General features: G+C 40.9%; 1 protein-coding gene across 15 annotated transcripts in view; it reads left to right on the top strand.

Moving 5' to 3' along the window:
* The first annotated feature begins 771 nt into the window (after positions 1 to 771).
* dtna (dystrobrevin, alpha) overlaps positions 772 to 12,219 on the top strand; it is a 33,043-nt gene continuing 21,595 nt past the window's right edge. For 13 of the 15 annotated variants that reach the window (XM_036966277.1, XM_036966276.1, XM_036966279.1 and 10 more), the window contains exons 1-4: positions 7,455 to 7,696; positions 11,363 to 11,430; positions 11,771 to 11,851; positions 11,967 to 12,180. In XM_036966277.1, coding sequence (XP_036822172.1) covers positions 7,680 to 7,696; positions 11,363 to 11,430; positions 11,771 to 11,851; positions 11,967 to 12,180 — 380 coding nt within the window. In that variant the 5' untranslated portion in view covers positions 7,455 to 7,679. Of the gene's footprint in view, positions 970 to 7,454; positions 7,697 to 8,532; positions 8,680 to 11,362; positions 11,431 to 11,770; positions 11,852 to 11,966; positions 12,181 to 12,219 lie in introns of those variants that run through there. The other 2 variants (XM_036966267.1, XM_036966269.1) reach the window with 2 other exon arrangements.

Below are 12,219 nucleotides of genomic sequence, written 5' to 3'. Positions count from 1 at the left end.
CTTAGTTGAGGTGGCCAACATCACGAAGTAGCATTAGCCACTTTAGCATGGTGGTGGAAAATTACGCACATTTTTTCAGTTTTTTCCCACAGTGGCACGCAATTAAAACTAGTTAAGGAGGAAACCGATGACTTTGCATTCTGAATGGAGGATGTTTTATGTACGAACCGTTCGCCGGGGGCCACCAGCGTAATAGCCGCTGGTCACATAGCCTAGATGATAGTGAAGATCAATAGCTCCCACTAACGGTTTCCCAGGCTATGCACGTGGAGGATGTTTTGTCTTATTTGTTCATTTCTAAACTGTGCTTATCTGACTCCGATGTGATGCAAATTTCTCTCATCAGTTTCTCACCATTCAAAAATGTATTTATCAGATGGGGATTGTTTCCACAGACCCCACAAGCAGTCAGCCCCTGACTAGTACAACTCAGAGACAGGGCAGTCCAGTGTAATACACTCCCAGACAGACAACACCAAATTGTTGAGACTTCTTATTTACTGGCCATATATGTTACAATAAACACTTTGACGTGATACAGATTTCTCTCATCAGTTTCTCACCATTTTTTTATTATTATTTTTTAGATGTGGTTTGGTTTCACAGACTGCACTTATCCTTCCTGTGCATTGTATTAATGGGTTTATACAGTAAGTATATGGCTGAATCAACATGTATTTGTATGTTTATTTTGTCAACTTCAACATTTGTAAAGAATACACTGACGCAAGTGAAGAGATTCCGCATTACGTCATCGGCAGAAGCCACACGTACTCGAGGCAAATGCTGGGTTGCGCTACTCGAAAATTTCCATCACATCACCGCTGCAAAAAGCGTTCGTAATTACAGGAATAGACCGTTCTAGGGGTATTGTACAATTGACCTAAATTAATCGTAATCACATCTATGGACACGGCTGACACGTCTATCCTGGATGTAAACAATGCAGTTTTATTCCTCGAAATCCTGGTAAGTATAGACAGCACAAGTGCACCGGAACGACCTTAATATCACTCGTGTAAAATCCAAGTTACTGTATAGGAACTAGTGAGATCGAGATTTGTTTTAATCCCGAGGCAAATTGCATGTCAACTGTTAGAATTGAAGGATTGACAATTTGGGGGTTACCGTTATTATGCCTCATTTGTAGTGCCTCTGTCGTAACGGGATACAGATTATCGCAATGGATGTGCATATAAATCTGTCATATACAGCCTGTTGTTGCCTTTCTTCACTCATCATGTGTGTTTGACAAGAAATGTTGACAATGATGCTCTTGGTATTTCACACTGTCAACCATAGTGTTTCTCCATTCTTTCTGAAATACACCAGAGCTGAGCAGGATCCATTGTAATTAAAGTAACCAAGTCATTGACATGGCTATCATGGCTAGTTTGTAAAACTGTTATGGCATCATCAACTAACAGTTTGGTACACTACATGACCAGAAATATGTGGACACCTGCTCTTCAAACATCTCATTCCAAAATCATGGACATTAATATGGAGTTGGGCCCCCCCTTTGCCGCTATAATAGCTTCCACTTTTCTGGGAAGGCATTCCATTGGATGTTCCACAAGATGTTCTACAAGAGCATTGGTGAGGTCGGGCATTGATGTTTGGTGATTAGGCCTGGCCTTCAGCATTCCAATTCATCCCAAAGGTGTTCGATGGGCTTGAGGTCAGAGCTCTGTGCAAGCCAGTCAAGGTCTTCCACACCAATCTCGACAAACCATTTCTGTATGGCCCTTGCTTTGTGCACTGGGGCATTATCATGCTGAAACAGGAAAGGGCCTTCCCCAAACTGTTGCCACAAAGTTGGAAGCACAGAATTGTCTAGAATGACATTGTATGCTGTAGCGCTAAGATGTCCCTTCACTGGAACTAAGGGGCCTAGCCCGAACCATGAAAAACAGCCTCAGACCATTATTCCTCCTCTACCAAACTTTACAGTTGGTACTATGCATTCGGGCAAGTAGTGTTATCCTAGCATCCACCAAACCCAGATTAGTCCGTCGGACTGCCAGAAAACGTGTTTCCACTGCTCCAGAGTCCAATGGCTGCTAGCTTTACACCACTCCTGCAGATGCTTGACATTGCGCATGGTGATCTTAGACTTGTGTGCAGCTGCTCGGCCATGGAAACCCATTTCATGAAGCTCCAGATGAACAGTTATTGTGCTGGCATTGCTTCCAGAGGCAGGTTGGAACTTGGTAGTGAGTGTTGCAACCGAGGACAGATTATTTTTACGTGCTACACGGTTTCAGCACTTGCCGGTCCCATTCTGTGAGCTTGTGTGGCCTACCATTCCATGGCTAAGCCGTTGTTGTTCCTAGACATTTTTCACTTCACAATAAAAGCACTTACAGCTGACCGGGACAGCTTTAGCAGGGCAGAAATTTGATGAACTGACTTGTTAGAAAGGTGGCATCCTATGACAGTGCCACATTGAAAGTCACTGAGCTCTTCAGTAAGGCCATGTTACTGCCAGTGTTTGTCTATGGAGATTGCATGGCGGTGTGCTCGATTTTATACGCCTGTCAGCAACTGGTGTGGCTGAAATAACCAAATCCACTCATTTGAATGGGTGTCCACATACTTTTGTATATATTGTGTAAATATCAGCATATTCCCACCGATCCAGTTTTTCTGTTGTTGCAGCAATTTCCCGAAGCAGTTTCACTAATCACCTTTGTAAAGCAGCCAGTATCAGAGTTTTTTTTTCTTCCAGTAAGGAGCTCACATTGGGACACAGAGTAAGTTCAGGAACAACAACCACAAACATGTTAAAAAACGGATAGAATGCTTTCTGTATTATGGAGCAAAGAACCATGGTGACCAGAGGCCCCACAGGCAGACAGCATTTACTAGTACAACTCAGAGACAGGCAGTGGTGAAAAAGTAGCCAATTGTCATACTTTAGTAAAAGTAAAGATACCTTATTAGAAAATGACTCAAGTAAAAGTCAACCAGTAAAATTCTACTTGAGTAAAAGTCAAAGTATTTGGTTTAAAAAAATACTTAAGTCTCAAAAGTAAATGTAATTGCTAAAATATACTTACGTATCAAAAGTACAAATTATAAAAAAAATCCTTATATTAAGCAAAACAGATGGCACACTTTTCTTGTTTTTTAAATGTATGGATAGCCAGGGGCACACTCCAACACTCAGACATCTTTTACAAACAAAGCATTTGTGTTTAGTGAGTCCACCAGATCAGAGGCATTAGGGATGACCAGGGATGTTCGCTTGATAAGTGTGTGAATTGGACCATTTTCTGTCTTGCTAAGCATTTAAAATGTGATGAGTACTTTTGGGTGTAAGGGGGAATGTATGGAGTAAAAAGTACATTATTTTCTTTAGGAATGTAGTGGAGTAAAAGTACAAGTTAAAAAAAAATAGTAAAGTAATGTGCAGATACCCCAAAAAACGATTTAAGTAGTACTTTTTACTTAAGTACTTTACACCACTGGAGACAGGGCAGCCCAGTGTAATACACTCCCCGACAAACAACACAAGATTGTTGAGACTTCTTATTAACTGGCTCTATAGGTTGCTATACATACATGCAGTACCAGTCAAAGGTTCGGACACACCTACTCATTCAAGGGTTTTTTCATTATTTTTTACTATTTTCTACATTGTAGAATAATAGTGAAGACATCTAAACTATGAAATAGCACATATGGAATCATGTAGTAACCAAAAACGTGTTAAACAAATCAAAATAATTTTATATTTGACATTCTTCAAAGTAGCCACCCTTTGCCTTGATGACAGCTTTGCACACTCTTGGCATTTGCTCAACCAATTTAACCTGGAATGCTTTTCTAACACTATTGAAGGAGTTCCCACATATGCTGAGCACTTGTTGGCTGCTTTTCCCTCACTCTGCTGTCCAACTCATCCCAAACCATCTCAATTGGGTTGAAGTTGGGTGATTGTGGAGGCCAGGTCATCTGATGCATCACTCCAACACTCTCCTTCTTGGTCAGATAGCCCTTACACAGCCTGTAGGTGTGTTGGATCATTGTCCTGTTAAAAAAACTAATGATAGTCCAACTAAGCACAAACCAGGCGGGATGGCGTATCGCTGCAGAATGCTGTGGTTGCCATGCTAGTTAAATGTGCCTTGAATTCTAAATAAATCACAGCCAGTGTCACCAGCAAAGCACCCCCACAACATCACACCTTCTCCTCTATGCTTCACGGTGGGAACTACACACACAGATATCATCCGTTCACCTACTCTGCATCTCACAAGAACACGGCGTTTGAACACGACGAACCAAAAATCCAAATTTTGACTCATCAGACCAAAGGACAGATTTCCACCAGTTTAATGTCCATTGCTCGTGTTTCTTGGCCCAATAAAGTATCTTCTTATTATTGGTGTCCTTTAGTAGTGGTTTCTTTGCAGCAATTTGACCATGAAGGCCTGATTCACACAGTCTCCTCTGAACAGATGATGTAGAGATGTGTCTGTTACTTGAACTGTGTGAAGCATTTATTTGGGTTGCAATTTCTGAGTCTGGTAACTCTAATGAACTTATCCTCTGCATCAGAGGTAACTCTGGGTCTTCCTTTCCTGTGGCGGTCTTCATGAGAGCCAGTTTCATCATAGCGCTTGATAGTTTTTACTTAACATTTTCCAGATTGACTGACCTTCATGTCTTAAAGTAATGATGGACTGTCATTTCTCTTTGCTTATTTGAGCTGTTCTTGCCATAATATGGACTTGGTCTTTTACCAAATAGGGCAATCTTCTGTACGCCACCCCTACTGTACCTTGTCACAACACAACTGATTGGCTCAAACGCATTAAGAAGGACAGAAATTCCACAAATTCACTTTAAACAAGGCACACCTGTTAATTGAAATGCATTCCAGGTGACTGCCTCATGAATCTGGTTGAGAGAATGCCAAGAGTGTGCAAAGCTGTCATCTAGGCAAAGGGTGGCTACTTTTGAAGAAACTCAAATAAAACATATATTTTGATTTGTTTAACACTTTTTTGGTTACTACATGATTCCATATGTGCTCTTTCATAGTTTAGATGTCTTCACTGTTATTCTACAATGTAGAAAATAGTACAAATACAGAAAAACCCTTGAGTGAGTAGGTGTGTCCAAACTTTTGACTGGTCCTGTAATTTCAATATGTGATGGGTGTTTTTGTTGACGATTGTTGTACAGTTAACTTCATTACTGAACAAAGCAGGCAGCTTTACACACAGCTCTACCCTGTGGTTATGAATCTGATATCAATTATATTCTTATGGTGTAAAATAACACTGGGCAATCAGTGGATGTAAGTAAATACATGAACAGCTGCAATATATAGCTGATGTCTAAGTGGGGAAAAATATGGGGAAATACAGGGCCATAACTCAAACAACTGCTCATGTCTCAGAAATACTGTACCCCTTTGCTTTTCTTTCTTTGACTGTGGTAAAAAAAAAAAGAGCCATAATATACAGTGCCTTGAGAAAGTATTCGGCCCCCTTGAACTTTGCGACCTTTTGCCACATTTCAGGCTTCAAACATAAAGATATAAAACTGTATTTTTTTGTGAAGAATCAACAACAAGTGGGACACAATCATGAAGTGGAACGACATTTATTGGATATTTCAAACTTTTTTAACAAATCAAAAACTGAAAAATTGGGCGTGCAAAATTATTCAGCCCCCTTAAGTTAATACTTTGTAGCGCCACCTTTTGCTGCAATTACAGCTGTAAGTCACTTGGGGTATGTCTCTATCAGTTTTGCACATCGAGAGACTGAAATTTTTTCCCATTCCTCCTTGCAAAACAGCTCGAGCTCAGTGAGGTTGGATGGAGAGCATTTGTGAACAGCAGTTTTCAGTTCTTTCCACAGATTCTCGATTGGATTCAAGTCTGGACTTTGACTTGGCCATTCTAACACCTGGATATGTTTATTTTTGAACCATTCCATTGTAGATTTTGCTTTATGTTTTGGATCATTGTCTTGTTGGAAGACAAGTCTCCGTCCCAGTCTCAGGTCTTTTGCAGACTCCATCAGGTTTTCTTCCAGAATGGTCCTGTATTTGGCTCCATCCATCTTCCCATCAATTTTAACCATCTTCCCTGTCCCTGCTGAAGAAAAGCAGGCCCAAACCATGATGCTGCCACCACCATGTTTGACAGTGGGGATGGTGTGTTCAGGGTGATGAGCTGTGTTGCTTTTACGCCAAACATAACGTTTTGCATTGTTGCCAAAAAGTTCAATTTTGGTTTCATCTGACCAGAGCACCTTCTTCCACATGTTTGGTGTGTCTCCCAGGTGGCTTGTGGCAAACTTTAAACAACACTTTTTATGGATATCTTTAAGAAATGGCTTTCTTCTTGCCACTCTTCCATAAAGGCCAGATTTGTGCAATATACGACTGATTGTTGTCCTATGGACAGAGTCTCCCACCTCAGCTGTAGATCTCTGCAGTTCATCCAGAGTGATCATGGGCCTCTTGGCTGCATCTCTGATCAGTATTCTCCTTGTATGAGCTGAAAGTTTAGAGGGACGGCCAGGTCTTGGTAGATTTGCAGTGGTCTGATACTCCTTCCATTTCAATAATATCGCTTGCACAGTGCTCCTTGGGATGTTTAAAGCTTGGGAAATCTTTTTGTATCCAAATCCGGCTTTAAACTTCTTCACAACAGTATCTCGGACCTGCCTGGTGTGTTCCTTGTTCTTCATGATGCTCTCTGCGCTTTTAACGGACCTCTGAGACTATCACAGTGCAGGTGCATTTATACGGAGACTTGATTACACACAGGTGGATTGTATTTATCATCATTAGTCATTTAGGTCAACATTGGATCATTCAGTGATCCTCACTGAACTTCTGGAGAGTTTGCTGCACTGAAAGTAAAGGGGCTGAATACATTTGCACGCCCAATTTTTCAGTTTTTGATTTGTTAAAAAAGTTTGAAATATCCAATAAATGTCGTTCCACTTCATGATTGTGTCCCACTTGTTGTTGATTCTTCACAAAAAAATACAGTTTTATATCTTTATGTTTGAAGCCTGAAATGTGGCAAAAGGTCGCAAAGTTCAAGGGGGCCGAATACTTTCGCAAGGCACTGTACATAAGAGACTTATAAGGGAAGGGTTCAGCGTGCCTGAAATTCAGTTAATAACTGGGCAAGAGAGTTTATCTATCCACTGCAGGAAGAAATGTGATAGTTTTAATATTGCTAAGAGAAACTGTCTTTATAGCCTTGGTTTGATTCTGGCAGGGGTGGAGTGTTACAAGTTATCTGCAATGTTTATGGTATACAATGATTTGCTCATTTCAGGGCAGTTATTTTTAATACTGCAAGTGTATGTGACGCTAGCACAGAGCAAGAGTAATGCTCGCTGGGTGGGCGCCAAGTGAGAGGTTGGAAGGGGCTGCAACTGGAGAGCCAGTAAAGCTGTACAAGAATGTCAAGCCTGCTCATTTGAAGTTAAAGATAGAGGCAGCAGCACAACCTGTGTCCTGACAGTTTCTAATTTCAGATATGTGACTGTAGCTAAGCTAACCCTTTCCAACTGGGGCTGGCTGCTTTTTGTTGTCATGTTTGCCTGGTAGAGAGGGCTTTATATACTCTGTACAGTTGTTATCAAGAATGACAAGCCTTTGGAGTAGCACACAGACAGACAAGGAAACAGAGGACCATGGTACATTCTGAAGGGTATGTTCAACATTGAGAAGTTTGTTATCTCCTGAGTTGTGTTGCTTGTGGTTGTTTTCAATCTTCAACAGGGGAATAGTAGTTTGTGTCAATCTTAGCTATTTATTTCACAGATTTAGAATAGCATTTGTAAGGTCAAATACTTGGCACAAGAGCTTGGCTCTGTTCCTTTGTGATATGAATTGGCAGTTTGAGTATGTTACATTGTTATTATTAGTTAGTTAGTTGCTATGCGTTTGTTGTACTATATGAGACTCAAGTAGATTGTGCTTGGATGATTAATGAATGATTCACTCAAAAGTGTTTAACATTGTTGTAACTTACTTAAACTAAAACTTGACATTACAAACAGATAATGTTTGTTTGCAGTCATCTTTATTGTGTGAATACAGTGTCTAGGAGTGAATGCGCTACTTGCTACCAATTTGATCCAGTGTTACCATAGAGGGCGTTACTCTGCAGAGAAGGGTCTATGTGCAGAAACTGTTTTCATTTTTTGTGTATGTGTACAGTACCTTCAATTAGCATTTGGCATGAAGCATTTGGAAGTTTCTGCATGTAACCTGAGGCCACTGCATAATATTTTCATATTTATTTAATTATTCAATTAACTTCTACTTCATTGGTGAAAAGTGGCCAGTCGTAGTAGAAAGAGTATAATGAATCGTTTATAATTTTGTTGTCATTGATGTTTTGCTCCACAAAATCTGGTCCCATTTAAAGTGAGAGAGGGGGGGGGCATTGCACCCTGTTTTTTAGGAATGGAGTGACTGGGTTCTTTGCTACCATGGCAACTTACCACATGACTAGGTGTATTAGATTTCCTTGGACAGTGTGCAGCGAGGCATAGTGTGAGCATTCGCTAGCTGCTGTGAAACGTTCGTCCTTGTCTCGCTCAAGTTTTTCAATGCCCTGTAGGGACTGTCCGCAGGCTACAGTTTTAAAAAAACAACCATTATTTAATATGTCCTGACGGTCACCAGGTAAGAAATGATGTGTCATGTTGCCATTTATTCAAGTGAAAATGGGCAGTGTGAGGTGGTCAAAAGTTATTAGCGTTGATGGAAAAAATGACTGGGTTGTGTCAATCATGTCACAGATTATGTTTAGTGAAGGACTTTTGGTACTAATGATACAGTATCTTGTGGTGATTCAGGCTATGAAGTGAACTGAGATAATAGAGTGTGGATGGGGATACAGTACGTAGAGATAACCAAGAGGATGGTAGTGTTGCTGTTGTAGAAGGGGTGTCAGACACTTAGTACTGTAGTGTTGCATTGAGACTAGCATGTACACTACCGTTCAAAAATTTGGGGTCACTTAGAAATGTCCTTGTTTTCCATAAAAACATACATGAAAATGAGTTGCAAAATGAATAGGAAATAGAGTCAAGACGTTGACAAGGTTATAAATAATGATTTTTAATTGAAATAATCGTTGTGACCTTCAAACTTTGCTTTCGTCAAAAATCCTCCATTTGTAGCAATTACAGCCTTGCAGACCTTTGGCATTCTAGTTGTCAATTTGTTGAGGTAATCTGAAGAGATTTCACCCCAAATTGGATAGGCTTGATGGGCACTTCTTACATACCATACGGTCAAGCTGCTTCCACAACAGCTCAAAAGGGTTGAGATCCAGTGACTGTGCTGGCCACTCCAGTATAGACAGAATACCAGCTGACTGCTTCTTCCCTAAATAGTTCTTGCATAGTTTGGAGCTGTGCTTTGGATCATTCTCTTGTTGTAGGAGGAAATTGGCTCTAATTAAGCGCCGTCCACAGGGTATGGCATGGCGTTCCAAAAATGGAGTGATAGCCTCCCTTCTTCAAGATCCCTTTTATTCTGTACAAATCTCCCACTTTACCACCACCAAAGCACCCCAATACCATCACATTGCCTCCACCATGCTTGACAGGTGGCATCAAGCACTCCTCCAGCATCTTTTCATTTTCTCTGCGTCTCACAAATGTTCTTCTTTGTGATCCGAACACCTCAAACTTAGATTTGTCCATCCATAACACTTTTTTCCAAATTTCCTCTGCCCAGTGTCTGTGTTCTTTTGCCCATCTTAATCTTTTATTTTTATTGGTCAGTCTGAGATGTGGCTTTTTCTTTGCAACTCTGCCTAGAAGGCCAGCATCCCAGAATCGCCTCTTCACTGTTGATGTTGAGACTTGTGTTTTGCGGGTACTATTTAATGAAGTCAGTTGAGGACTTGTGAGGCGTCTGTTTCTCAAACTAAACACTTGTACTTGTCCTCTTGATCCGTTGTGCACCGGGGCCTCCCACTCCTCTTTCTATTCTGGTTAAAGCTAGTTTGCGCTGTTCTGTGAAGGGAGTAGTACACAGCATTGTACGAGATATTCAGTTTCTTGGCAATTTCTTGCATGGAATAGCCTTCATTTCTCAGAACAAGAATAGACTGACGAGTTTCAGAAGAAAGTTCTTTGTTTCTGGCCATTTTGAGCCTGTAATCAAACCCACTAATGCTGATGCTCCAGATACTCGTCTAAAGAAGGCCAGTTTTATTGCTTCAACAGCTTTCAGCTGTGCTAACATAATTGCAAAAGGGTTTTCTAATGATCATTTTGCCTTTTAAAATAAATGATCAACTTGTATTAGCTAACACAACGTGCCATTGGAACACAGGAGTGGTGGTTACTGATAATGAGCCTCTGTACGCCTATGTAGATATTAAAGCAACAATAGTCATTTACAACATTAACAATGTCTACACTGTGTTTCTGATCAATTTGATGTTATTTTAATGGACAAAAAATGTTATTTTCTTTCAAAAACAAGGACATTTCTAAGTGACCTCAAACTTTTGAACGGTAGTGTACATTAAATTATAGTAGTTGCGGCTGAACAGTGGCACTACTATGAGTAATACTACAACTACTAAAGCTGTTGAGTTAGTAGGGTTACGTTAATGTATCTTTTTTTGTAAAATGACCACCTGGGAAGCAATATTGTATTGTCTGCACACAATAATGACCTAATCATGGATCCATTACAAACATGTCACTATTAGGACTCAAGTACTGAAAGAATAAAATAAATGTGTATTATTTTAATTCAAACTGTCATGGCCCAGTGAGTGTAAGTCATTACTCATGAACAGTTTTAAGAAACCAATAACTAGCCTACTGATTTTGCTGCAGTCGTTATGTCTAGGGGTGTTAGGCCTAGAAACATTGTCTGTAACCTGAATGAATGGCTGCTTGAATGTGAGAAATCAGTGTTTAAGGACCGTGTTGGATGCACATGTGCCCAGAGAGACAGCAACCTTACCTTGGTCCAAGGCTAGCTCTGTCTCTCTTGACCTCTTGGTTTGCCAGTCCAAGCAGATTATTATTTGCTCAGATGGTGACAAAACAGAAATATGTACAAAAAGGAAAAACACCAAAGGCATGCCCAAAGTAAAGACTCAAAAACAAACGGAAAGCCTGATGGCCACCAAGCAAAACCAGCAGCTTCGTGGCTTGCAAGCTGGGACATTGACTGACAATCCTAATTGACAGTACCTGATATGCTTATCGAGCCTTGGCTCAGCACCTAGACACTGCCACCTGTGGGATGGAGTGTGGAAGTGTGTCCTGGATAGTGTGTTTGTCTTTGTCCTAACACTAACCTTCCCTCATATCATCTGTTTCCTCCTGATCAGAATGATTGAAGATCGTGGGAGGAGTGGTGACATAATGGCGGAGAGACGACAACTGTTCGCAGAGATGCGTAAGTGTACAGGCCGATCTCTGAAAAGTAGTGAACCACACTCAAAGTATTATAACTGTTGTATGCATAATAACAACATTCACCAGGTTATTAATAACATTTACCAAGTCATTTACCATGCTACCTCAAAGAAAGATTCCAATATAGGCCAACACAGCTTACTTTCATTAGCAATAATAGACAGGAATCTATTGTTGATGACCACATGGATGCACTCTGCATGGACAGTGTGTGAAGCAACACTCTTCCCCCAGTAGCTCCACAAAGTCTCATCATCACCAGAATTCCTGTGTTACTGTCCGTCATATTACCTTGCACACAAATGTATTTTTTCCTACAGGGGCACAAGAGTTGGATTCCATAAGATTGTCCACGTATAGGACAGCTTGCAAACTCAGATTCGTACAGAAGAAATGCAACCGTGAGTATGGCGTGATGTCCTCTGTCTGAGGTTTGATTGGGATTGTCTTGTGTCTCTAAAAACACGTAGCTAAAAGGGAGACGTGTCTGTGCATTTCTATTCTGTCTTTTCACAGTCCATTTGGTGGACATCTGGAATGTGATTGAGGCGTTCAGAGAGAACGGCCTGAACACCATGGACCTCAACACAGAGTTCACTGTGGCTCGCCTGGAAGCAATACTCTCCACCATCTTCTACCAGCTCAACAAGCGCATGCCCACCACCCACCAGATCAATGTGGAACAGTCCATCAGTATGCTGCTCAACTTCCTGCTGGCTGCCTATGACCCGTGAGGATCCACCATGACCGCATCACTGTGTGACGGTCA

Source organism: Oncorhynchus mykiss, chromosome 28 (genome assembly GCF_013265735.2).
Source record: "Oncorhynchus mykiss isolate Arlee chromosome 28, USDA_OmykA_1.1, whole genome shotgun sequence".
Taxonomy (NCBI): domain Eukaryota; kingdom Metazoa; phylum Chordata; class Actinopteri; order Salmoniformes; family Salmonidae; genus Oncorhynchus; species Oncorhynchus mykiss.
The sequence above is the reverse complement of the archived record's forward strand: the minus strand, read 5'-3'. Positions and strand labels throughout refer to the sequence as shown.